Source organism: Magnolia sinica, chromosome 18, assembly GCF_029962835.1.
Source record: "Magnolia sinica isolate HGM2019 chromosome 18, MsV1, whole genome shotgun sequence".
In the NCBI taxonomy this organism is placed as follows: domain Eukaryota; kingdom Viridiplantae; phylum Streptophyta; class Magnoliopsida; order Magnoliales; family Magnoliaceae; genus Magnolia; species Magnolia sinica.
This window is the reverse complement of record NC_080590.1, coordinates 5,032,508-5,060,018: the sequence shown is the minus strand read 5'-3', so window position 1 is coordinate 5,060,018 and position 27,511 is coordinate 5,032,508. Positions and strand designations below refer to the sequence as shown.

The 27,511-nt window shown below is 40.1% G+C and overlaps 1 protein-coding gene across 1 annotated transcript; it reads left to right on the top strand.

Moving 5' to 3' along the window:
• Positions 1–10,578: 10,578 nt before the first annotated feature.
• On the top strand, positions 10,579–25,856 carry LOC131232840 (8-hydroxygeraniol oxidoreductase-like). Its single transcript, XM_058229330.1, has 7 exons — positions 10,579–10,724; positions 10,816–10,958; positions 15,357–15,394; positions 16,453–16,855; positions 20,104–20,340; positions 24,757–24,915; positions 25,629–25,856. Exons 1-7 carry the CDS (start codon positions 10,658–10,660, stop codon positions 25,749–25,751), a joined length of 1,170 nt encoding a protein of 389 aa, XP_058085313.1. The 5' UTR covers positions 10,579–10,657; the 3' UTR covers positions 25,752–25,856.
• Positions 25,857–27,511: the final 1,655 nt, after the last annotated feature.

Here is a 27,511-nt window from a genome sequence, read left to right as displayed (position 1 = left end):
ATCAGTTGGGCTTTAGGAGTTGTGCCCAACACAAGAAGTGCTTAGAATAATTAGGAGAATAGCTTGGTGAAGCCAAATAGGACACTATTTTTGGCCGAAAACCTTATGCACTAGTACATCACGATTGTCTATAAATTGTAAGGTTACTATTTATAGCAAGTTGCAAATTCTAGGAGTTTTAGTTGTAAGTTGATTCTGATTTCTCTCCCATTGCTTGAACTCATTTATTTCATTCATCAATCAAATTACGAATTTCGTAGAATTTATTTCTATTTTTGCTTGTTTTCTTTCTCGTAAATTCAAGAAGTCTTTGTGAGAAGTCCAAAGAAGTTTCGTAGATTCGGAATAGTTATTCCCTTGATGAAGATGGTGCTCGACCTCACATCCTTCCCTACGTCAATGCGCCATATTCAAGTGAGTCAAAGAAACTCGCGTTCTGTGCTACGACACATTCACCAAGAGCCTAGCCTAAGGGCCTTCATGATACGTGTCTGCAACTTTGTATGGAGACACCCGGGCTTAGTGCATGCAGATTCTTTGCTGCAGACGCCATCTCAGGACTAGAAACCTCCACAACAATAGCGCCTAAGACTAGAGTTGTCAATGGATCAGTTTGGCTTGTCAGGCTTCCGGGCTTAGTCCGTCTTAGGTAGAGGTGGGCATTGAGCCGAGTCGAGTCGAGGTGAGCCAAGCTCAACTCGGCTTGTCCATGCTGTACTCAAGTTCGAGCTCGAGCTTAACATTGAAGCTTGACTTGTTTGCCAAAGCTGTCGAGTCGAGTTTGAGTCGGGCTAGTGGTTTGAGTTGAGTCGAGTTTACCTCGAGTCGAGCTCAAGCTTGTTGGGTGAGAGAGTAATGAATTTTGTTCTTGATCCTCCTCCATTGATGAAATATTTAAAAATCTTAGGAAAATCAAAGCAAAATTCGATGAAAAAACCAAACAAAGCTTCAAATCGAATGAGGAAACCTGTAAGAACCGATTTGTTCTTGATCTTCTTCCACCAGCAGAAATCCAAGTACTAAAAAAGAAATGGAGTAGAACACAGATCAGAAATCCAAGTAAAGAGCTCTAGCCAATCAGATCATTGGATTTCCTTGAAGCTCTAACAAATCTGTGAAGAACCCATCTCGGATTTCTTAGGTTTCTCACCGAAGAAGTAGATCTCAAGAGATTGAAATCATATTATTGTGGAGCTGAAATGAAAACTGGTGGTGGTGGTCCAGGCGAGCGTGCGGCTGGCAGTAGGTAGAGAAAGAGAAGAAAGGGAAAGGGAAAGGGAAAGGGGGTGCATGCAGTCGGGTAGAGACTCTAGGGTTTTTTTTTTTTTTTTTTTTTTTTTTTTTTTAAAGTTAAAAGTTAAAACTTATATATATATAAAATATTATATTATTTAATATATTTATTAATTGAGCCGAGTCGAGCTCAAGTTCGAGCTTCAAGTCGAGTCGAGTTGAAATGCCCCCTAGTCGAACTCGGCTCAAACTCAACTCGAGCTTCAAATAATTTGCTTGACTTGGCCCAAATTGGCCATTTAAGCCGAGTCAATCTGAGCTTACTCGAGCCGAGTCGAGCAAGTTTTTCGAGCTAGCTCGACTCGTAAACAGCCATAGTCTTAGGCCAGATTTGGGATGGAGGGCCAGGATCAGGCTTAAGTTTTAAGCCTATTTTTAAATCCGGCTGGGCTTAGACTATGAAGTCCAGAAGCCCAATAACTTAGCCCGGCCTGCTAAATTAAAATAGCATTTCAAAATTTAAAATTATTTCCATTTTTATTAACAGGGTAACTCAAAAATTCAAAATTGTTTCCACTTTAACCCAAAAGGTAGGGAGAAAACTATTTCACATTTACCTAAAAAAACAAAAAACTATTGAGGTGGGCGCCACCATAGTGTTTATATAAAATTCATCCAGCCACAAGGTATGTCACCGGTGTTAGGATTGGGCTCATGAATCAGTCCCGTGCATGTTTCAGGTGGACTACACAGTTGGAAAATATATATATAGGGTAATTCTTACCATCCAAACTGTTTTCTTTCATGTGGGCCATATGAATAATAGATGTGCCTAATGTTTTGGCACCATGCTTGTGTTTCCGTTTAGCATTTAGTGGTTGGAGTGGATTTTATCTAATCATCACAGCGGGCCCTATAAATAACAAAGGTGCAAGCCTCCTACTATTATTTTCCTTCTTGTGGCCCACATGAATTATAGATCATTACAATTTTTAGCTGTAATTTGAAAATTCCATGTTTCATATTACAGGTGAACTCTTTACAACTAAAAATGTATTATACATGTTAGAACACAATGGTTCATATACACTCATGAAATCTGGAGACCACCATAATTTGTATGGTACATCCAATCTATCCATCATGTACTTCCCTCGATGCTCTTCTGTCACCCTAAAAAAAAGCCCGTCTATTATCAAATGGACCATCCGAGGGAAGGATGGGACATCCACTATCAAAAACTTCTAAATTACATTTGGGGCCCACTGTGATGGTTGGAAGATATCCAATCCGTTTAGTGTGCACATGCTTTAATGCCCTCTTAGGGCCCTAAAAAATCAAGTCTTTCTTATGTGATTTTTGTAAATTTTAGAAGGTTAACCACCCAAGCTCTCTGGTATTAATACCTTCTTTATTCATTGTAAATACTTTACAGGCTAGACAAACAAGCACATAATCTATTACCGTAAACAGATTACCACTTAAAAGCCTAATAGAATAGCATGTAAACCAGTTACACTTGAAACTCTTTTAAGGAGTAATGTGTTCACAACTAAACACCCCACCCCCCCACCCCCCCCTCCCCCCCCCAACTGCAGAGCTCACCAAATCTCCCCCTCTCTTTCTTAACTATGGGGCCCACCAAATCAGAGATTTGTTTGAGGTTGGTGTGGGGCACATTAAAAAGTTATTTTATATAATTTCTTTCGAGCTTGGGTCTGAGCTAAGGTCAGGCTCTACATAAATGTTCCAGGCCAAGCTCCAGCTAGACTATTTCAACCCGTCACGGGCTCATGCTGGGTTTGGGATTTGGTTGAATATTCCAAGCCGAGCTTGGACAGACCATTGCCCAGCCCTAACCCGGCCCGTTGACACCCCTACCTAAAACACATGTGAGGGCCACCATATAGTAATAGGAGGTGTGAATTAGGTGAGTTCTAGGTAAATGCTTAGTGGGTGAGTCCCTGATTGTAGGGCCGAACATGATGTATGTGTGGACGCAGTCCATCTGTTTTCCCAACTCATTTTAGGACATGAGCAAAAAATGATGCAGATCCCAATCTCAGGTGGACCACACCACAGTAAACAAAGGTGATTGAATGCGCACCATTAAAAGCTTCCTAGGGCCTACCTTAATGTATTTTTCCTCCCATCTGTTGATAAAGTGGAACGGGCCTGGATGAAAGGAAAGTAAAAATATCAATTTGATCCAAAACTTTTGTGGCTAAGAAGTTTTTAATGGTCAATGACCACTGTTTCCTGTGGCGTGGATCTCTTAAGATTTGGATTACATAAAGGTGGGCCGCCACACGGTCAGGGACTCACCCAATAAGCTGTTACCCTGGACCAACCTAAACCACGGCATATAGTAGGTTACACCTACCCTATCTATCGGGTTTTTATACTCGATTTTAATACATGAAGTAGAAAATCAGCAAGATACACAACTCACGTGGGCCACATTGCATGGATCAATGTGGATGGGATGCCAACCATAAGCTTGTACGAGGGGCTACCATGGCAGGTGTAGCTCATATGGATGAAGTGGGAATATTAAAAAATAGCTTTATTCAAATATTAGGCAAGGTACACTGTCTGAATTTAGAGGTTTTAGCAGCAACAGTTTTATATTGTTTTCATTGCCCATAAGAGGTTTTTTTTTTTTTGATATTTTACATGTACAGGCCAAGTAGTGGCTCTTGTGTGACGAATGTAGTGGATTTACGCATAAAATATGATGGATTCAGCTGAGCTTGGGTATTCTACGCAACACGTGCTCCATCTCATTGTTTTCTTTAATGTCAGTTTGTTTGTTCTTCTTTATTGGGGATTTTGACCTTACTAGTACTTTGGTATGGAAAAGTTCCTTAAAATGAAGGAATGTTTCAAATATTCTTAGAGTAGTTATCTGACAGGTTTTGAAAATATTTTAGGACTAAATTGTCCATGTTCTTGTATCAACAGATGTACGTATTTTGAGTGAAAAAAAAGTTACATAGTATTCAATATCGAGAAAGTGACATCGACGAGATTGATTATTGAACCTATTGGAACGTAGATCTAATTCATTTGTTATTTTTGTAGCCCTCTATTTATTTGTGATTTTGCTAATTTTTTACTGACAAGATCTCTGCGTGGCTCACAAAACCTGATATAACTTATAATGGTGTTCGTTTGATATGAACTATTTTCCTGTGATGTGGTCAATGTAATTAGCGAATGTTGATCATTCTTACAACTAGGACCTTTCATGAAATTCCAAAGTTGAATTCCACACATATGCCATGGTGGACCCCACAAATGGTGTATGAATGCCCTTAGAAAGGGCCGAGCATTGCTTTTTTTAATAAGAGGTCCTTTCTTGAAAAAGTGAAGATCGTGGGATCCACTACCACATTCCTAACATCATTTCTTTCCACCATTTCTCTCATCCGAAGATTCTTCTTCTTTGAAATCATTCATTTCTCTTTGCCATTTCTCTCATCCGACATCTATTTAGTATTCTTCAGTATTTATCCCAAAACTCGTCTTTATTGAAACTTCGTCTGCCACTTCCACCACCACAATCGTGCAGTTCTCCAGTGTCCCTACTATCGTAGTAAACTGCAACATTAGTCATTTATGAAAGTAAATAAAACCTTAAATCATTGTCGATGTTGTTTTTTAAGGGACTAGGTTGTGATATGTTTTGGCATTGTGGTAAGAAAGGTCGAAGTAGATAAGTAGTAATAGTGTAGAATGTCATTCAATAAAGGTCATTGTTATCATTGAATAAGGGTCGAGATTATCATCTACTAAGGGTTAAGCTTGATAGTAAAAAATTGAACGATCGATCTTGACAATAAAAAAATTAAATGGTCAAGATAAGGCGACGTGAATGGTCGAGGCTAACAACATTTGACAATGACGACCTTTAATAGTTGACAACCATGACTCTTAATATTTGACAACCATGACTCCTATCAATTGACAACCACAACCTTTAATAGTTAACAACCTCGACTCCCAGTGGATGACAAGCATGACTTTTCACGTTGTTCTGTTCACCTTGACCCTTAACAGATGACAACCTAGACCCTTTACCTTTGACAATATCGACTTCTTCACCTTTGGCAATTGTACCTGTCCATTTTTATTGTAAGTTAGACCGTATTAGAATATTAACTCTACTTGGCCTATCTTAATCTATTATGATGAGGAAAGTATATGAGAATGGGACTTTCTTGTGCATAGAAGGAGACTTGAAAGGGGTTGTTAAGAGGGATGATATTACGTATCAGGATTTCAAAGATAAATTGCATCATATTATGAAGACAACATCGGATGAATTTGATTTGAGAATAAAAGTTGTGTATGGTAAAGCAATACGTGGATTACTCCATCCACACACAATCAAAGACAATGAAGATCTTGAGGCATATATGCTATTTCGTGAAAAGAGTCCACCTACTCAGATACCATTGTATATAGAAAAAGTGATGCGTACAACTCTTGTGAAACAAATGAGCACACATTCTACATTATGTTTGAACACATGATCCACTGATATGCAACCTTCAAGCAATGATCAACGACTCAACGATTATGATATACCCGACATTTCAAAGAATGATGCATGTCATGATCGACGATTTGATAATTGCGATATACCATCATTTCAGTTGTTGAGTAGAGATTATGATGCAAATATTTTTGACCATTCAACCAATGATCAACATCAAGATGAAAGAGTTGATCCATCTTTTCAGTTTAATTTACAGGTTATAAAGTTCAATTTACGTTTATTGGTCAATGAAAAATATAGAGATATTTCTGAATCACTGGCTCATCTGATACAATTTTTTTCTAGTGTGTAGGGGAAGTTTGATCGGAAAATATTTTCAAGAACATTCATACAAATATTCTTAATTAATATTTGAAACGTTCCATCATTTTTTAATATATATAATTTGACCCTACCATAGTACTAATAATGGTAAAATCCTTCCTTATTACATTCAGGACACAACGGATGGAGGTTCCCAAGGCGGATTACGTCCTACCCCACCCATCTCTAGCTGGGAATGGGCAAGAGCTTTGAGTGGCCAATGTGGTGTATGGGTTTTATCCACACCATCCATCCATTTTTCCATATAATTTCATGATATAATCTCAAAACTGAGGCAAATCCAAGACAGGTGGACCACATAATGGGGATTAAACTCTTACCATTGAAAACCTTTTTTTGGCTACAAAAGCTTTCGATCAAGCTTATATTTGTGTTTTCTCTTCATCCAAGTCCATATAACTTTGCAAATAGTTTGGATGGCAAATAAACATCACGGTGAGCCTTAGTAAAGTTTCAATGTGAGAATCATTGTCACCGCTGCTTCCTGTGGTGTGGTCCGTTTGAGCGTTGGATCTGCCTCAGTTTTGAGCTTCTACCCTGATATGATATGAAAAAAAATAAATGGACGATGATAAAAACCATACATAATGATGGCCACTCAAAGCTACTGCCGGTTGCTAGCTGGAGACGGGCGGAGGTAGGACCCAATCCGCGTTCGGAAATTCTTATCAACTGAGAGTATATTACACGCAAGTTCTTAAGAACGGGAAGCAGATTGGCTGGGGCACCACACACCAGCTATATAGCTGATTTATTGACGCCAGTAAGTTCTGTGGGTCCCATTATGAGGTATGTGTTATATCCAAACCGTCCATCTATTTGAAGAGATCGTCTTAAGGCTTGAGCCGAAAAATAAGACATCTAAATATCAAGTGGACCACACTAGAAAAAGCAGTGGAGGATTGAACGTATACCATTGAATCCTTTTTGGGGTCATAGAAGTTTCGGATCAGTATGAAATTTTTTTTTGGCTCTTCATCCAAGTATTTGTAACCTTATTAACATATTGGATGGAAAATAAATGTTATGGTGTGCCCTACGAATTTTTTAACAGTGAAAATCATTATCCTCGCTGCAATTTTTGGTGTGTTCCATTTGAGCCTTGGATTTGATTTGTTTTTTTATCTAATGCTCTAAAATGATCTCAAAAAATGAATGAATGGTGTGGATATAATAAATACATCATTGTGGGGGCCGTGTAACTTTGATCTCCTTTGAACTGTTCATACAACTCAGAGCTCGATGCTCGCTCGTCTTCGCACGACACATATCTACACCATCTATATAGCTGGTGTGTGGTACACCAGCCAATCCACTTCCTTAAGAAGGGGGTCCTTACTCTCTTTATTTATTTATTTATTTTTTATAACACACGCGCACACACACACACCCCACACACTCACCCTGGTGGAATTTCACCACCTATGGGTACTTGAACTCTCGACCGGGAGTTGAAACTCACTCTTACTCAGTGGTACACTTTCGGGAGTTTCAACACCTCGTTGAGGGTTCGGGTACCCATGGGTGGTGAATTCCCACCATAGCATGATTGTGCGGTGGTGTGTGTGCGTGTGTTAAAAATTAAAAAATAAATAAATTTGAGAGTGTCATTTCTGTCGTGTTCCACATGCTAAGTTGTTCGATATCCACACATAAAATATAATAAATTCACTCCGTCCAATCGAGCTCCTCAACGTGAGGCATGAAGCTGATACCCACCAATATTCACTAGTCATCCAAACCGCACCATGAAAAACAATAGGAATGGGATGCCAACCATAAGTTATTCCTAGGATAACATGGTATTTATCTTTCATCAAACCTGTTCATCAGATATGGCTCATCTCTCATGGGCCACAACCTGTGAACTTAGGGTTTAACCGCAATTTTACGTTGCTCCCATTGATATGGCCCATGAGTATTGTATTGGTGCAATAGTTTGTATATAAAGTGAATTTAAGGATAATCACCTGATGGACGGAGTGGATTTCACATATACAACATCTTTGCCAGTCTCACTCGCTGCCTAATTCGGCTATTACTTGCATGGTCACTGTAAGATACGAGATGGATATCAGCACTGCTAAGTGGCAGGCAGAGTGACTTTCAGGACTGAGGTTATGGGTTGGGGGAAAAAAAAATCAATCGTAAGTCACGTGAGGCTTCCGACTATAGTATTTTCACGTGATTGTTGGTATTTTCTTCTACAATTTACACCGACTTCTGACAAAGATTGATATCTTTATTTTATCATTTGTATTTTACAAAGAGGAATCCATTTGCAAGATGGGATTGTCCAAGTATCCTAACGCAGTAAGCATTATAATGTATATAGTTTTTGTGAGCTCTCGAAAATAAATAAATCAAATTTTTTATTGCACCTATCATATGATTGATTTTGACCATCCATTATATTGGTAATGGATTGGATGTTTAGATTCACCATCGGTGTTAATTTGAATTGTAGCAAGAGGTGGGGAGGATCCGAATCGACTAAACCGGTTAGATCCAACTCGACCCGAACCGAAAGCTAAGGTCGGGTTGGATCGAGTAGACCCACTCGGATCTGAAGCCTGACCGAGTCGAGTTTGGATCATGTAACAACTCGATCCGATCCGATTCGGAATCAGGTATTATAAAGTCAATTATTATTATTTTTTATTAGGGTATTATAAAGTTAATTATTATTTTTAATTATTTAAAAAAAATTATATTTTTTAAACCTTTATCCTTCATCTACCTGAACCCTAACCTTACCCGAGCTGGTGCCATACCGAAACCGATCAGTAAGGAGAGATGACAAACCAAAAAGAAAGAGCAATGATTTTCTCATCTTTTTCTTTCTCTGCAGAAGCTATAATTTTGGCATGTTTTGGATTGCAAAGAAAAAGAAGAAAATGATTCATTTTCTTTCTTCTTTTTTATTATTCCTTGGATTTTTTTTTTTTCTTAAAAAAAATGAACTATAGCCTTTGAACTCATGCTTAGATAATCCAAACTGTTTATATAATGAGCCACGCTATAAATGAAGCAGTGGGTGAAAACAAACCACACGTGCGAAAGATTTATCACTTCTAATATTTTAAATCTCTCTTTAAATATATACCGTGTGCTTTGTCTTTAACCGTTGATTTATGGGCCATAAAAATTAGTTCGGATCTGAATTGTATCCAACTTGATCCGACTCGGTTTTTCTGACCGAGTCAGACTCGATTTAGGTCAGCCTAGCCAAGAATCAGTTCAGATCGAGTCAAGCATGCTGGATTCGGTTCAAGTTTGGGTCAGGAAGTTGGCAAAACTGGATTGAGTTGAGTTGGACCTAACTGGTCCACTCAACTCGATGCCCACCTCTAATCGTAGCAATGAAATATGTGCTGGATTTATGGAAATCATACAGTTGAGTTGTACAGCTGTCCCAAATCAACGAGCACCATAGCTTATGGTGCTCTGACAGTTGGATCATTTCTCTGAACTAGTTCTGTGTAGATTTTCTGTCCTCGACATTTATTGTTGTTTAGTGAAGATGGATGGCTCAGTGGTAGATAAGAGGATGTTTAATACCTAGGCCATGGGTTCGGGTGCCCATATGTGGTGTTGGTGTGTGATCGTGTGTAAAAAACTAAAAAAAAAAAAGAAAAAAAGATGGTTTGTCACGAGGCTCATCCTCTGCAACGTTCGTAATCCTGTATAAATAGCGTTTAACCCATATGAAAGTGTCCCCCAATTATGGAACTTAGATGCCCAAAAATCAGACCCATCCAACCATGACGTGGGCCACCGCTTGAATTTGGAGGGTTTTTTTGGGTTGCCATTGTTTTCAATGGTGTGGCCCACCTGATGATTATATAGTTAAAAAGCAATAAAGTGGGTCACACCATAGAAAAATAGACCACCACCCAAAAACTCCGATTTACATTGTGTCTGACATGATGGTTGGATCTCTTGATTATTGAGGCATCCAAACCTCATTGTACCGCATCTATTTAGGACAGATGGGATGAAATAAAAACATGATCAACGATCCCACAGGCAAGAGTTTTAGATTAACCTTATTATTTACAAATCATTGTATGGGATTCTGCGTTGTTACATAAACCGTAGTTTGCAAACTAGGCGGGTCAATCTGGGACTCGCCCGAGTCAACCTGAGGTCATGGCCCTGGCCATTGGGTGGGAAACTAGGCAAACCCTGGTTTGTCCATAACTGGGCCCTGGTTTGTGGGGTCCCCTCGTGACTCGGTTGACTTGGCCTGATTTTAACGAGTTATCTGAGTAGGGAGCTGAGTCGGAAGAAGGGGATACTCATGATTTGAGGAAAGTAAGTGGAAGAAGATTACAGTGGTGGTGATGAGTGGGGCCAACAATGGGAGAAGAATATATGATCAAAGGACTATCATTTTTTATTTTTATTCTCTCTCTCTCTCTCTCTCTCTCTCTCTCTCTCTCTCTCTCTATAAATACCCATCAAACATCTATACTCTCACTACAATTGGATTACATTACCAGCACGCTCCCACTATTTTCTCTAGCTCCAGCCATGAATTCTAGTAAAAATGGGTCCCCAGCAGTGGCCAAGAGGGTCTTACAAACTATAACATGCAAAGGTAAGCTACATCCTCTGTCCAATCTTCCATCTTCATCTCCTTGGATAACAAAAAAATAACTAAATTTTGATTTTATTTTTGGAATACTCAGCGGCGGTATGCTGGGGAATTGAGCAACCTCTAAAAATAGAAGAGATCCAAGTAGACGCACCTGGTCCATTAGAAGTTCGAGTCAAGATGCTGTCTGCAAGCCTCTGCCACACAGACATCCTATATTGGAAAGGCTTCCATATTGTTTGTACACTCACCTTCTTCTTCCAACTGTTTAAGGTGGTGTTTGGGTCAATTGCCAAATTGCGATTTGGTGAACCACAGGAAATGAAATATACATTAAATAGGAATTTCTTTTCCCTGTTTCTCTTCCCCAAATCATAAGCAGTACCATTATTTTTCTCAACTAAATACAGGGAATTGGGAATAATTGAATTTGCCTCTATTGCAAGTTAGGGTCAAGTGTACGTGTGTGCTACAGCTCATTGGGCCCACATGTTCAATGGGCACCATCTGTGTTGTAACTCAATGATTTATGGGCCACCATAAAATTATGCTGAAGGGAAGATTGCGACCATTACTATCCGTGTATGAAATTAAAACAGTCTAAAGAAGATTTTCAGTGGCTCATATTGAACTCTCAAAATGAAAGGTTTTGAATTATTGCTGAAGCTTATTACGAGATGCTAATCTGTTAATGATAGTAGCAGGAATCATTGGACCACAACAGCATGTGGGCCACTGCAGGTAGGTGACGATGCATGCTCGATCCTGAGTTAGGATGGAGGAAAATAAATGTAACTGTGTGTCAGTGTGTGCGTGCGCGTGTTAAATATTCCAGTTTTTTTTTTTTTTTTTTTTTTTTGGTGCGTTTGTCAAGTTTTTCAATGTCGTTCAAGTTGAGGCAAGGTCTCCACGAGGCTCTCTGAGTCATGGCCAGATCGATTTTCCACTGAGTCTTGGTGAAATTCGATCCATTTTATGAGGATCCTTGCTCTTTCTTTCTTTTTTTCCTTTTTTTTTTTTTTTTTTTTTACACACACACACACCTAACACACTCACATTAGTGGAATTTCACCACCTATGGGTACTCGAACCCTTGACTGGGTGTTGAAACTATTGAGTCTATCACCCGAGCAAGAGTAAGGGAGGGTCCTTGCTCTTGCTCCAGTGGTAGACTCTTAGGAGTTTCAACACTGGCCAAGGGTTCGAGCACCCATAGGTGGTGAAATCCCCCTAAGATGTGAGTGTGTACTGGTGTATGTGCGTGCATGTGTTAAAAAAAGGAAAGAAGGGGGCACTAGAATTTTATGTGCCTTCTAGGCAGACGGTCCGCATGCAAACCTGTTTGGTCGAAACCTCCAAACTGTGATTTGGTACACCGCCCAAAAAGAATGAAATCGGATTGGGTACTGAGTTACTTAATACACTCTTATCGTACTAAGTAAGCTCAGTTGGACTCACCTTGAATGTATGTGGCCAATCTACACCGTCCATCTGATTTTTCATCTAATTTAAGGGGATAATGATTTATATCGTTGAAACCTTTCCAGGCCCCATGGTGATGTTTATTTGTCATCCAACCTTTTGTAAGATCATACAGACATGTATGAAGGGAAAACACGAATATAAGCTTGATCCAAAACTTCTGTGGCTCCCAATAATTTTTCAACGGTGGATGTTCAATTCAACTTTATCATGTGGTGTGGTCCATATGAACATTATATATTCTTCATTTTTGGGCTTAGGCCTTAAAATTATCTGATAAAATTGATGGACAGAGTGGATCAGATACATAAATCATGGTAGACCTCAAAGAATTTACTCAATACGAAATATGCATTAAATGGGATTTTATTTTTCCTATTTCCCTGGAAGCGGATTGCGCAGTGAGTAAGAGTAGACTCTTTGAGGTCCACCATGATATATGTATTTTATTCGCTCCGTCCATCCATTTTAATAGATAATTTTAGGGCTTAAGCCCAAAATTGAAGTATGTAAAATGGTCAAAGGGACCACACCACAGGAAACAGTTGAATTGAATGTCTACCGTTGAAAAATTCTTGGGGCCCATAGAAGTTTTGGATCAAGCTTATATTTGTCTTGTCCCTTCATCCATGTTTGTATGATCTTATTAACAGGTTGGATGAAAAATAAACATCACTGTGGGGCCTAGCAAGGTTTCAATGGTGGAAATCATTATCCCCACTGTTTCCTGTGGTATGATCCACTTGATCTTTGGATATGCTTCCATTTTGGGATGAACGCTTTAAATTAGATGGAAAAACGGATGGATGGCATGGATAGACCACATACATTCAAGATGGGCCCAACATAGTTTACTCATAAAAGATTATGAGTAACTCAGTACGCAATCTGATTTCTATTTCTCTCTCCATATCGCAAACAATTCTATTCTTTTCTCAATCCAATGCCGGGAATTGGGAAGAGTTTATTTTGCCTCTAGTGCGACTCTGGGTCCAGTGTGTCCCGCTGCTTGTTGGGCCCACATGCTGAATGGGCACCGTCTATGATTTATGAGCCACTATAAACTTATGCTGAAGGGATGGTTGCGACCAATCTATAGATAAAATTAAAACAATTGAAAGAAGATTTTCAATAGCTTGCATTGAACTTTCAAAATCAAAGACTTTGGATCACCGCCAAAATTTATTATGAGACACTGGCCTGTTTATGATAGTGACGAGAATATGAATTATTCAAATCATCAAACCATCTCGGCAAGTGGGCCACCACACAAAGCTGACAATACCTAAACATGCTCTACAATTTTTATTCTTTTTTTTAAAAAATTGTTTGTTTGGTTTTCCAATTATGATGGTAGAGGGCTATAATTGAGTAATTATATACTCTTATAACCGTGTAGTAACATCACATTTAACTAAAACTGCAATGTTGATTTTACTACATGGTGTAAAATTGATAGTTTAATAATATATATTACCTTTGCCCTTAACAAGTGTATTTGGCTCTCTATTTATGAACCATAATTTATGTTTAAACAAACACTTAAAAAAAAATAACAATGGCTTATTTACTTTGCATTTTATAGAAAATAAGAAGAACAAATAAGTAGTTTCTTTCGATTGAAAAGTGTAGTGTTGTATAATAAGAAAAAAGAAAAAAGAAAAAAGAGTGAAGACCAAGCAGCCAAGTTCACTTAAAACTCAGGAGAGTTGTTTGGTATTATGAAATCTCTAAAATTGTTTATATATGTAGGAGTGGTGTCTCTTGTCAATCATCAACTAGTTGCTCTTGTGTGAGTAAAGAGGTGTTGGCTCTTGGCTAAGGTGGGCCCTACCGTAGTACTCTGATCATCAGATGCATTAGCTTATGTTTTGGTTGGGGATGCTCACCCAGATCTTTTTATGGGTGCCACTGGGATATGTATGCACAATCCACTCTAATCAATAGTCGTGTCATCCACTATTACGCCCAGATTCCAAAAATTAGGTGACTCATGATTTAAGTTGGCCACACTAAAGAAAATAGTTGAAAGAGAAACATGCATCCTTATTTTTTAATGAGGCCCACCATGATGATTTCGCGAAATCTATGTGAACAATTAAATGTCACACAAAAATTTAAGCTTGGGCCTAAAAATTAGGCCCATTCGTGGTTCAGGTGGGCTATACCAAGGCAAAAACTTTGGAGGGTGGGTGTCTCCCTATACATTGTTTTCCATCGTGTTTTCCATCGTGTTGTCTACCTAAATCACGGATGTAGATTTTCTTAGCTCTACTATTAAAATTAGGTCACGTAGCTGATAGTATGAGTGGATTTCAAAGAAACATCATGTTCCGGTCCACGGGCAGCTGACCTCTTTACTACATAAATGGCCTTCTAAAGGGGTTGTCAGGATTGGGTGGGCCCATCATCAATCCACCCCGACCATTAGATGTGTGACCTAATTTTAGACATATGGTTGAACAATCAGTTCCATCCATGATTTGGGTGGACTGCAGGATTGGAAACAGTGTATAAGACAACACTCACCCTTCAAACTATTTTCCTTGGTACGGCTCACCTGAATCAGGGATTAACTTAACTTCTAGCCCTAGGCCCAAATTTTAGTATGGCATCTAATGGTTGAGTGGACTTCACGCAATTATCATAGTGGACTTTGTAAAAAATCAACTATGGAACTACATCTCTCAACTCTTTCCTTTAATGGGGCCTACTTGAATCACCAACACATCATGTTAGGCCTGCCATACATCAAGGGTGGACATTCCTATCCCAACCATTTCCTTTGGTATGGCCCACCTGAATCACGGATTGGGCTGATTTTTTAGCCCCACAACTGGAATTGCAGTCATGCACCTGATGGCCAGAGTGGATTTCAGAAATACATAATGGTTGGGCACACCCGAACTAGCCCACTCCAGGGCTCTTTCTCTAGAGAGAGATAACATTCCAGTTAACATTTGAGTTTGAAAATTTCTGTCTAATCGAATCATGACCAGATCAAATGTTTATTGAGTCCTGGTGAAATCCGGTCGAGTCGAGTCGACTCTCTCTCTCTCTCTCTCTCTCTCTCTCTCTCTCTCTCTCTCTCTCTCTCTCTCGTTCTTGAACTATGAAAATAACTAACCTGTGGCTCCTGTTTCTGAAATGCAGCCAGCGTCTCCGAGAGTTTTAGGACATGAAGGTGTTGGGTAAGACCTCTAGCTCCCCCAGTGGTCAAAATGGTAGTAACTGATCCTCTTCACACGTGGCATTCATACGCAGCTATCAAGGCCATACAACTTGTGGGGCACGTTGTGGACTGAGAGTATCCCTTAAAAAAATCCACCTGAGAAAGCAATCCGGCCCACCAAATTGATGGCTGCGAACAGATAAGTGAAAGTAAAATGAGCTGGTAAATAGATGGACGGCATGGATATACCTCATTTTTGGGTTCGTGTCATAAAATGAGTTGGCAAAACAAATGGATAGTGTGGGAAAAACCCATACACGATGGTGGGCCCATAAAGCCCAGTCACCCAGTCATCCACAACCCTTTGGCAACAGGACCTGTAAGAAGATAAAAAGGAAGTGGGTTGAGTACTTCAGTATATGCACAATGTGGTAGATTTGATTGGCAGGCAAACTGCCATCAAAGATGGGGGTTTAAAAGTTGTTCCTGGATTGGGTACACTTCTTACCGTGGCATTGCCATCCAACCAAATCCCACCACATCATGCCTGATGTTGGTACAAGTAGCAACCGTCCTTAATATGCTTCTCATGCACAATTAGTACCTCACATTGATGCAAATTGTATGGTGACCCTGCCACCTGGATATCTATAGTGACGTGACATTGTAGGATTTGGTTGGACCAATGTCCGTTGTCACAGGGGCCACATAAAACATGTTTGAAAGTTGTTAGTTCCAGTATGTACTCAATTGGTCACCAGACTAGGTTGGGTACTTCTTAGGATTTTGAATCACTCTCTCATTGCTGCACTCAAAGCTATTGCTGCTTCATTTCATCCCTAAGATGGTCATCTAAAAATAGTAGCGGGGATCTTAATACATACTTCAAAATGGGATTTTGAAAATTTACATTTTGAAATTCTTGCTAGCTTGAGCAGCCATCTTTAAATGGTGGGAAATATGAACCTACCAAACTCTTGGTGCACAGTACACTCATGGAAGTCATGCCCTAAATAAGATGGACAATCCTATGCATTTTCTACATAGACTATTAAACTAGAACTCAAATGTTTCCAGTGTGGTGGAGAGTGTTGGCGAAGGTGTGACAGAATTCAAAGGAGGGGAAACGGTCATCCCAGCTTACATTGCAGAGTGCAAGGAGTGCAAAAACTGCTTATCAGAGATGACCAACTTTTGCGAGAAGTACCCCATCACAATGGACGGTCTGATGCCGGACGGCACATCGAGAATGTCCATTAAAGGGCAAAAGCTCTACCATATGTTCAGTTGCTCCACATGGTCTGAGTACACAGTGATGAATGCTAACTATGTCGTGAAGATTGATCCGAGGGTGCCTCTACAGCATGCCAGCCTCATCTCCTGCGGCTTCACCACCGGATTCGGTGCAGCATGGAAGCAGGCCCGGGTCCAGAAGGGATCCAGCGTTGCTGTTTTTGGGCTCGGAGGAGTTGGACTAGGGGTATGTGTGGTTTAGTTTTACGGGTAACATTCATATGGAGTTGACTACATAGTACATATATATAGCAGTGCGTGGACTGCTATTGAAACAGTTGGACACTCTAATCATATCAGCCAATCTGGACTGTCCATCTATTTTATCCAACATACATTTCATGGGCTACCATGGAAAAATCAACAAGGAATGGACCATCCTAACGATTCATACTTTTGTCCTTTCCATAGCCCTCTATTTTTCGGGTCATTCATGGAATTGTTATGATTGGCTGATGGAAGTGATCCATTGGTAGCATGGGCAATCCTTGATAGGCGCTGATAAATAGATGACCCAAAATTTTGGTTTAGCCTGTTTTCATATAAGCAATTGGATCATTTGTTGATGGGAATTTAAATAAACAAATAAAAATATAAATAAATAAAAATAAAAAACTACCTAATTTATTTTCGGTTACCTTTTTCAAAAAAATACCTCAAAATTCATATAATTCTGATTATACTAGCATTTCTTTAATGGTCAATTGAGTGGCATGGATGGACCACACCATGATATTTATATAAAATCCACTACGACCACCAACAGGTGCGTCAGCTCATGTTAGTCCAAGCATCCAAAAATCACTCCATCTGTGATTCAAGTGGACCATATGATTGGAAACAGTGTAGAAGGCTCTCCAAACTGTTTCCCTTGGTATGGCCCGATTGAATCATGGATGGGTCTAATTTTTAGGGCTCATATATAAACTTTAGTGCCACATATAATGGTTAGAGTGGATTTCATTTAATTGTCAATGAGTCTTATAAAAATCAAGGGTACACGTCTCTCTTGCAAATGTTTTTATTGTTGTAGCACACCTAAATCACGAGTTAACCTACATTTTTAGCGGTCAACATAAACTAAGATTACACATCCAATAGTCGGACTAGATTTCACATACACATCACAATGGCCCCTCCCTCAAATCAAGTCTGGGTTGCACTCCATCTTTGCAAGGAGATTATTTAGGAAAAAAAAAAAAGAATAGAGGAATCATAGGCAACACAACTAGAGCTGAGCATCGGATCAGATTGGGTCCAACTCGATTCGGTCCGAAATCTACATGGGCTGACCTGAACTCGATCTGATCCGGGACCGAGTCCGAGATATCTGACTCGAATTGATCCGATGCACGGTTGGCTTGACCCGAACTGAGTCCGACTCAGTCAGGGAAACTGAGTCGGATTGGGTTGGGTACGATTCAGATCGAATTTTTTATGGTGAAAATCATTATCCTCATTACTATTTTTGGCGTGGTCCATTTGAGCTTTAGATATGATTCATTTTTTTAAACGCTCTAAAATAATCACGAAAAATGGATAGACAGTATGGATATAATAAATACATCATTGTGGGGCCCATGCAATTTTGATCTCATTTGAGTCGTTTGTACAACTCAGAGCTTGAGGCGCATCTCCGCTCGTCTTTGCATGACATGTATCTCCACAGTTGTTTGACGTGTCGTGCACAAAAGTGCAGACGTGTACAGGCCACAACACGAAGGTGCAGCTGTGGTGTCAGGTGTGCATTTCTATATTGACATCAACAAGTTCTGTGGGTCTGATCATGGGGTATGTGTTATATCCAAACCATCCATCCATTTGGTGAGCCCGTCTTAAGGCTTAAGACGAAAAAGAAGACAGGTCTAACTATCAGGTGGAAAAAAGCAGTGGGGGATTGAACGTCTACTATTGAAACCCTTTTTGGGGTCACAGAAGTTTTAGATCAATTTGAAATTTGTTTTTCCTCTTAATTCAGGTCTTTGTGACCTTATGAACGGATTGGATGGAAAATAAACATTATGGTGGACCCATATAACTTTAATCTCAAATCGGAGCTCGGGGAGCGTCAATACTCGTCTTCGCACGACGCGTACCTACAACAGCTATATAGTTGGTGTGTGATACACCAGCAAATGACTCTTTTATCATACTGAGTAAACTCTATTGGGGCCCACTGTGAATGCATGTGGTTTATCCACGCCGTCCATTCGTTTTTCCAGATCATTTTAGTGGTTGAACCCAAAATTGATACATATCCAAAGCTCAAGTGGACCATACCACAGGAAAAAGTAGAAGTATTGATTTTCATTCAGTTCGGATCGGATCAGATCCATTCGGTTCGGATTGGTTCGGATTTACTACGATTCGAACTCAATCAGAAAAACCGTCAGATCTGAATGACCCTACTCGATCTGCACCGATCCAGGCTGTCAATTCAGTTCTGATCGGGTTAGATTGGATCAAACATGCCTAGCTCTAAACACAACTCTTGATTTTGATTGGCCCACAATGATGTTTGCGTAAAATCTACACCAACCATTAGATACTTGAGTCCATGTGATTTTGGTGGGCCACACTAAAGAAAACAATTGAGAGAGACCTCCACTCTTGATTTTTATGAGGCTTACTGTGATTATTATATAAAATATACTCCAACCATTAGATTCCACACAAAAACGTAAACCTGTGGCCCCAAAAATCATACCAATCAATGATTCATGTAGCCCACACTAATGGAAACAATTTGAAGGGGGAGCATTGCCCTTTTCAATCATGTAGTCCACCTGAATCACAGATGAAGCTGATGGTTGGGCCCTTAGGTTAATATGGGGTGACACACCTAATGGTTGCAGTACATTTTACATAAATTTCACAATGGGGCCCACTCAATCCACCCACGCACTTACTCCACAATGGGGGCACTCAAGCCACCCACCCATTTGCTGGCAGGGAGGATGGCCGTAATGAAGGCAGTGGAATGATAAGTATGTTGCTAATGAGTTAGACTTTTGAAAATAGTATTGGAATATAAATTCTATATTAATTAAGTAGTTTCTTATATGTTAATGATCAGTTGATCAATTAGTGTGATTTTCCAATGGAAGAAGATGGCTTAAAGTGTTTGGATAATAAAGAAAATGAAGAATTTTGAAAAGTATTTATTGCACTTTTTTATATAGTTTAAATTCTCTTATATAAGAAATTAAGTGGTTAATATCTCATAAATAAGAAATTTTCATAAATTATCCAAATAAAAATTTTAACATAATGTTTATGTTCCAATGATGCATATAGAAGTAATCATTGCTAATCATAATTCTAATTTCTTCTTGAGAAATATATCTATTCAAAAATTGCCTTGGGATATTTTGTTAATTACCAGGGCCATTTTAGTCAAAAGGTAATCTGCTGACTCAGCGCATGTGTTCGCAGGTAGTGGAGGGAGCACGATCGTGTGGAGCAACCAAAATAATAGGCGTGGATTTGAACGAAAGAAAAAGAGAGAAAGGGAAAGTTTTCGGGATGACGGACTTTATTAACCCTCGAGAAATAGGCACATCCGTGTCGCAGGCTATCAAAGAGATGACGGGGGGAGCAGGAGTCGACTACAGCTTCGAATGTACGGGCGTGCCTTCCTTGATTAACGAAGCCCTTTATTCATCCGCAATGGTACGTCCACTAATATGATGAAATTGCCCTCTTTATTTCATGTCCTGACAAGCGTGCCACAAGTTTAGCTCAATCCAGACCGTCCATGTTACGAGCTTCATTTTGGATGCAACATTTCTTGAAAACCACATTGATGGGATGATTCTAAGCTGAGGATGTTACGATGTCGATCACTATCTTCTTCAAGGATAACTACTCCAAATTTACCGAGTTTCTCAAGATTCCTCACAGAGATTCCTAAAGTACAGCAGGGAAGAAATAGAAAATAATTTCTAATAATTTAAATAAATTATTGGGTGATTAAAAAAAATGAATTTACAATCCTTTAAACAGTGATATCAAACTTATGAAGAAGTTTCTGAAGCAAACTCCAACTCAAACACCCTACAAAAATGTGACTTACTATAAATAGTGAACTTATTATTTATAGATGATCATGATTTGTATTAGTCTTTGATGATTTTTGGCCAAAAATAGTGAGTGTCCAATTTGGCCCAACCATGTTGTTCTCCTAATTTTTCTAAGCACTTTTCATATTAGGCATGACTCTTAAAGTTTAAAGGATTAAGAGCTATAATCGAACTAAAAATTACTATAAATAGTAAAAACAAAGTAAAAAAAGGATTTTTCAACCATCAATATGATGGAATCTTGCAAATTCGGCGTAGGCAACCTGTTGGGGATTTGTACTGCAGAATCATACAGATCTAGATCTAGGATAGCAATCCAATGGCACCAAGCAAACACAAGAGAACACAAATTTAACATGAAAAATCCTTGCAAGAAAAAATCACAACACAAAGCGAAAGATCTTCACTATGAAAATACAAATTACAAATAGAGAGGACTTAATTGATTCGTACAACTTCGAATCTCACCCTTGCTACATCCTTTAGAAACCCTAAAAACCTTTTAGGAATCCTTTGAAAACTTTTAGAAAGCCTTAGAATACCTTAAAATGGCCCTAGGGACTCCTATTTATAATATAGGAAACTCCACTTACACACCTCCTTTGGAAAAGTCCAAAAACTGCCTTAAATCTACGCAGTTCACGCAGGATTTGTGTAACACTCGACTAGTCGAAGGAGGGCCTAAATTGGTCGAGCAACATCCTCGATCAGTCAAGCCTGACTAGGGGTGTACATCGGGCTGAACTGAGTAGAACTGGGCTCAACCTGGCCCGGCCTGGTCACCAGCCAAACCAGCCCGAACCCGGCCCGGCCCGGTCATCGGGCCAACATGTCCAGCCCGAACCCGGCTCGGTCAACAATTGCGCGAGTTCAGGCCAGTTTCAGACCCACGATTTGGACAACCTTGATTTTTTGACTTTATTCCATCTACTTCATGGGAAGGGCTTTGGCAGGTAACTTGAACGACCTTGATTTTTGGGAAGAGCTTTTGTCATAAATTTTTGGGAAGGGACCCATGATTTGCACAACGTGGATTGCTATAAATAGTTAGGGTAAGAATTTAGGATATATATGTATATATATATATATATATATATATATATATATATATATATACGGCCAAGTCAGGCTAGGTCGAGTCGGGTTTCGCCGAACTAGAACTTATCCGAATTCGGCCCGAACTCAGTTTAGGGCCGAAGAAAATGGCCCGTCCCGACCAGAACTCAGTTTCGGGTCAGGTTGAGTCGAGCTTTTTCGGGCCGAGTCGAGCGAGTTAATCGGGCTAGCCCGGTTCGTGTACAGCTCTTAGCCTGACCCTCGACAGGTCGAGAATCTCAGACCCCCAAAAAACTAGCTCACTGGACTTCGAGTCGAGCGTGCCTTAACTAGTCGAGCAGCTCCCTCAATCGGTCGAGCAGCCCACTCGACCGGTTGGGCACCTGAAGATTCAAGGCATCTGTTTTTAAAACAATCTCCACCATGTCTTCAATCTTCAACCATGCAGCTTTTTAACCTATTCTCTTATTTCTGCATCACATCATAGCTTTTCGTGCACATTCTGTCTTTCTTTCTCGCTATCGCCAAGCCCAGAGAAGTTTCATAGACCTTAAACTTCTCTACAAGAATGATCTAGGAGAGCATGTCCGTCGGATCAGAATCCACGTGCCCAACTATTTTTGCTCATGTCCTCTCAAAAGGAAAGACGTAGTCTTCTTGCCATCTCACCGCTACTTAATATTGCTTGCCGGGGTATTTGCTCACAAAAACCGATAGCCTGTGAAATAACCGGTTTAATACAGACCATAGCATACACTGTCAATCGCATTCGAATAAGGCTCATGAGATATCTTGCTCTTCCTCATCTGTTTTGGGACATATTCTGAGGAAAACTTGAGGAGAGACGCGTAGGGAACACTCACCGGCTTTACCTGGCTCATCACATCCTTGATCAATACCTACCCAAGGTATTTTACCTAAGATAACCAAAGCTTACTCCTCTTTTAGTCTCAATGCCGAAAACCATCTTTGCAGCCCCCGATCCTTCATCTTGAATGTTCCACCTAACTGAGTCTTCAGTATATTGATATCAGACATGTTATAATTGACAATCTACATGTCATCAACATATATTACCTGACCTACCATGAAAGAATCAAATCACTTGCCTAGGCGACAGGTCTTACCACGACCTCCTGCAAAGTCTTTTCTCAGCCACTTTAAACTTTGAACTGCTCTGGTTACTTCATGTAAATCTGCTCTTCCAATTTTCCTTGCAAAAGTGCAGACTCCAAATTCATCCTTCTAGCTCAAGAGCACATTGGCCAACCAATGTCAATCATGGATCTAAGAGACACCTGCTATACTGTCAACGCGAATATCTCTAAGAAGCCGATCCCTTCTCTCTGAGCATAATTCTGCGCCACCAACATCGCCCTATATCTATGTTGTATCTTTTTAAAGATCCACCTGCATCCAACTGCTTTCTAGCCCACTGGAAGCTCCACCAGCTCCCATATGTCGATCTGGTACAATGAGTCCATCACATCGCCCACAGTTACATTCCACTTCTCAGCACTATGCTCACCTAGAGCCATTTAAATGGATGATGAATCCCCTGCGATATTGGAGTCGTTTATGTACCTCACCGATATCCTGCGATTATGCTGTGTGATTTTTCTCACATGTGGCCGCTCCACCTACTCCGTATCTCCATTCGCGCATCTCTGTCTTCCTGCCCTGTCCGCTCATGTAGCCATGCCCAACATGCCACACACGTGTAGAGGTGGAATCCGCTACAGCCATTGCAGCTCCACCTTTTGAAGTGCTCCCGATCAACTTGTATATGTTACCGAGTTGTTGCGCTTTCATGATTACCTACACCATCAATATATATGTCACATCCTACATCAATTAGTTGCAGGTACGCCATGTAGAGACGCTTGTTGTTGGGTGGCAATTGGGCTGGGCTGAAGAATTTCGGGCCAAATCCATGAGTGGAATTCAATGAGGGACCAATCCAATGAGTTTGATTGACTGGCCAATCAACTGGACCCAGTAAGGGCTAGGTGGCTCAGTACGTAGGTTTAGGAATGGATTAAATTGGACTTTGGCCTATGCTCTAATTGGGCAACTTTGACCTATTATCCTCCAGCTCAACCTGACCGATTTAATTGTAATTGAGTCAATTGACCCAACCCAACCTAGCACGACCTAGCTCAAGTTTAAGAATGAAAAATGAGTGTATCCATATGTATACATGTATGTGTGTCCACGTGTGTATTTGTGCCAATGTTCTATTATTTTGTGTGCAATATTTATGCATGGGACTGGACCAGCTGATCATCCGACCCAGCCCATTGATAGCTTAGATGGGCAGGTCCGAATCATATTTCTAAAACTCAGTAACTCGACTCAAAACTCTGCTGAGTCGACCCAACTCAGCGAAATTTCGAGATGAATCATCATGAAATTTGGCTGGAAGCCTGACCCTCATCAACTTGATTCTACTCAAAACAGATCGAAGCAAAGTCACTCAGTTTCCAACTGTTTTTAAGCAGGGAAAAAAGAAAAAGAAGAGAGAGAGAAAGTAGGAGCAGCACTATATATATATATATATATATATTAGTTTAATTATTAAATATCCAGTCAAGTCCAGTAAAGGATAATTCAAGTCGAGTCAACATGACCTGGCTGGATGTCGAGTCGAATCTAGTTTTCAAGTTTTTAAACTATGGTTGGAATGGGTTCAACCCAAGTCCCATTCATTTACATAAATGGGTAACATTTCAAGACCAGGCACAACCAGCTACCCATTTATCTTGACCACAAGCTGCCTCACAACTAGGTCAAGCCAGTTAGCCAGAGGGCCAGTTTAACCTTTTGTCACCCCTAACAGTATCCAAATACACATCTAACTTACATAAAATAAATCTGCCAAGTTGGGCATTTAAACATCATTAACATTTAGTGATTAATATTTCGGGTGGCCTTATTTGGTGGTGCTTAGGGAAGAGGAGTGGCGATCGTGATAGGTGCAGGCACGGAGCTGATGGTGCCTGTTAATTTCCTCTCCCTCGTATTAGGCAAGACACTGAAAGGTTCAGTCTTCGGCGGCATCCGACCTCACTCTGACCTACCTCATATCATTCAGAAATGCGTAAATAAGGTATTTTAAACTCAACAAGATTTCCACTCCCAATATGGTTGCCCACAGGACGGTCATGTCACCTCATGGCTAATAATGGGCTGGGCCACTCGTTGAGCCCAACGAGCCCAACCCTGCTTAGACCTATTACCTTGGCCTGTGGACTGGGCTTTGGCATGGAATGCATGGCCATATCAATTTACAGGTCAGGCTTGGGCTCAAGTCATTTTAGCCCCAGTCCATCTGAGTTCATGTTCACATGACTTGTATCCTATGGATGCATCAATCCGATCCTTGACTAGGCAACCCATGCATATTGAATGTAGACCATCAACTCACTCCTCTTAAATGTTTATTTCATTATGCATGTATGGCCCACTCAAGAATACAGTAGTACATTCAAGTACGAAATAGAGATTTCTTTTTCAAAAAAATTAAAAAATTAAAAAAAAAATCTATTTTCAGGCTGAGTTGACCCGGTCCTAGCGGAGCTAATTTTTTTTCAGGCTCAGGCTTGGGCCTGGTGTGCTTGGCCTTTGACCTTAAGGTGCCAAAATTTTTTGGAGAGACTTTCTTAATAATATCAAGAAAAACCTCAAAATTCAAATATTCTGAAAGATTCAGGAAAACAGTGTTTGTCATTGTGCCTGGTACCTACGCAAGGAAAGCATGCATAACATCTCTAGAGGAACTGTCATGAATTACTTCTAACAAGAACGAGTGCCACTTTACAGGAAATCCAGCTGGACGAGCTTATAACACATGAAGTCCGATTGGATGACATAAACCATGCATTCGAGCTAATGAAGCAACCAGACGCTCTCAAAATCATGATACAGATATTTGATACTGAGTAAGATGGTAGATCAACGTTACGTGGTATTTACTCGAATATGGTGCTTTTTGAGTGTATTGGTTCACATACTCTACATATTGAATAATGAAAGCCTCCGGCTCAGCTAGTTGAGATGGTTTGTTTGCGCTCCCTGGCCTGCTCTCAAGTCACGCTGAGGCACTAGTTTCCATTAGGTGTGGCATGCCCCCCGTTGACCCATGGATCTATTGGCCAGAGCCACTTCAAATCTGGGTTCATGCCAAGTCGAGTCGGATTGTTGGTTGGTTTTGGTCGAAAAAGTAGCCCATTTGGATTAATATGTTAAGCCCATATTTAGGCAAACCCAAACCTAACCTGCCCATATATTGAATCAATGGCCTGAAGGAAATGACCCGACCTAACCTAATCCAGAACTTAAAACAAAAGTATCCTAATATAAACATGTGATAGATATTCTGTAGGTGTGTAGATGAGATGAAACATACATTGTCATTAAAGAACCCAAATCCCATAAGCATATAATAGTGAGCTCTGTAAAAATATTTGTGAGGAGGCTTAATGACAGAGATCAAATTGTTAGTACATGGATAGTGTTGGGCCGGTCGGTGCTGCCCAACCAACTGCAGTTAAATCGGTTGGGTCAGGTTTGGGCCGTAGAAATTTTGAGCTGGTTGGATTGGGTCGAGTCACTGGGTAATGGGTAGTTGGTCAGGTTAAGGACAGATTTCTTGATCCGTTTATTAAATGGCTTAGGCTTGGGCAGACCCCAACCCCAGGCCTAAGTTCCATCTTGCTCATGGTTGAGCAGGCCCTGACTCTATTATGTTGCAAATCAATATCTAGGCCCTTAGTTGGGTGTGTCCATGATCATGATAAACCAATTAGTAGTGCTTGTCCACTACATGGCCTAACACTACCGTGATTGGATTATCAGAACCAATCAAAATGAATGCCCAGAAAATGTATGGCAGGATCCTTTTCTTCTCTTACCGACCATTTTGTGTGGCTTATATTGCATGGCTGTGATGTCATGGTTATTTTTGGGTCCCGTGAAATCTACGGGGGATTCCTACCATTCAATGGGCCTTATAGCGTAGAGGGGTATTTTGGTCCCAAAATAATATGATTAATCCTGCACCATAAGTGTAGAAAAATAAGTTTATAAAAATATGTTATTTTGTGGTTCCCAAGGTACCCTGGTCCTGGTGTATTTTGGGGGAAATCCCCTTTACTTATTTGAAAATATGTTATTTTGTGGCTCCCAAGGTACCCTGGTGTATTTACGAGGAAACCCATTCGAAATGGTCCACATACAAGGTTGTAAGCCAGACGGTTAAGATTATTTGATTTATTGAATGTTCGGTGGTGTGATTCAGATATCAAGAGGGAGATAGAACCATATTCCAAACATCGGCAGGGGGTGCTCAATGTCATCTTTTTCATGATTTTGTCGCTGGCAACTAGCGAATACGCTGAGTGAATCAGTCCCTAAGGAACCCCCAAAAGGGTTGCCGTTCGATGGGTATATGAAAGTGACGAAGTGCACAGTAAGATTAACTTCCTCCTATACTGCTAGTGGTACAGGCGAGCTTTCTTAAAAAATGATTCAGACCATTGGAAAATTGAAATTGAATGTAGGGCATGTTGGGGAATTGCGAAATCACTCAAAGACGAATCAAGCAAAGTACACGGAATCATATAACCAAGTTCAAATAAGAACAATCCAAACTTTATGTGGAAAAAACCTTTCAAGAAAAAACCATGACACAAAGTGACGAGTAA

What these genes read in the sequence shown, in the direction of transcription:
- LOC131232840 (XM_058229330.1), top strand. Translation starts at nt 10,658, where the DNA reads ATGAATTCTAGTAAAAATGGGTCCCCAGCAGTGGCCAAGAGGGTCTTA. An exon ending in ATTGGAAAGGCTTCCATATT is followed by an intron (nt 10,959 to 15,356) that starts GTTTGTACACTC and finishes TCTGAAATGCAG; the next exon opens with CCAGCGTCTCCGAGAGTTTT. An exon ending in CCCTTTATTCATCCGCAATG is followed by an intron (nt 20,341 to 24,756) that starts GTACGTCCACTA and finishes GGTGGTGCTTAG; the next exon opens with GGAAGAGGAGTGGCGATCGT.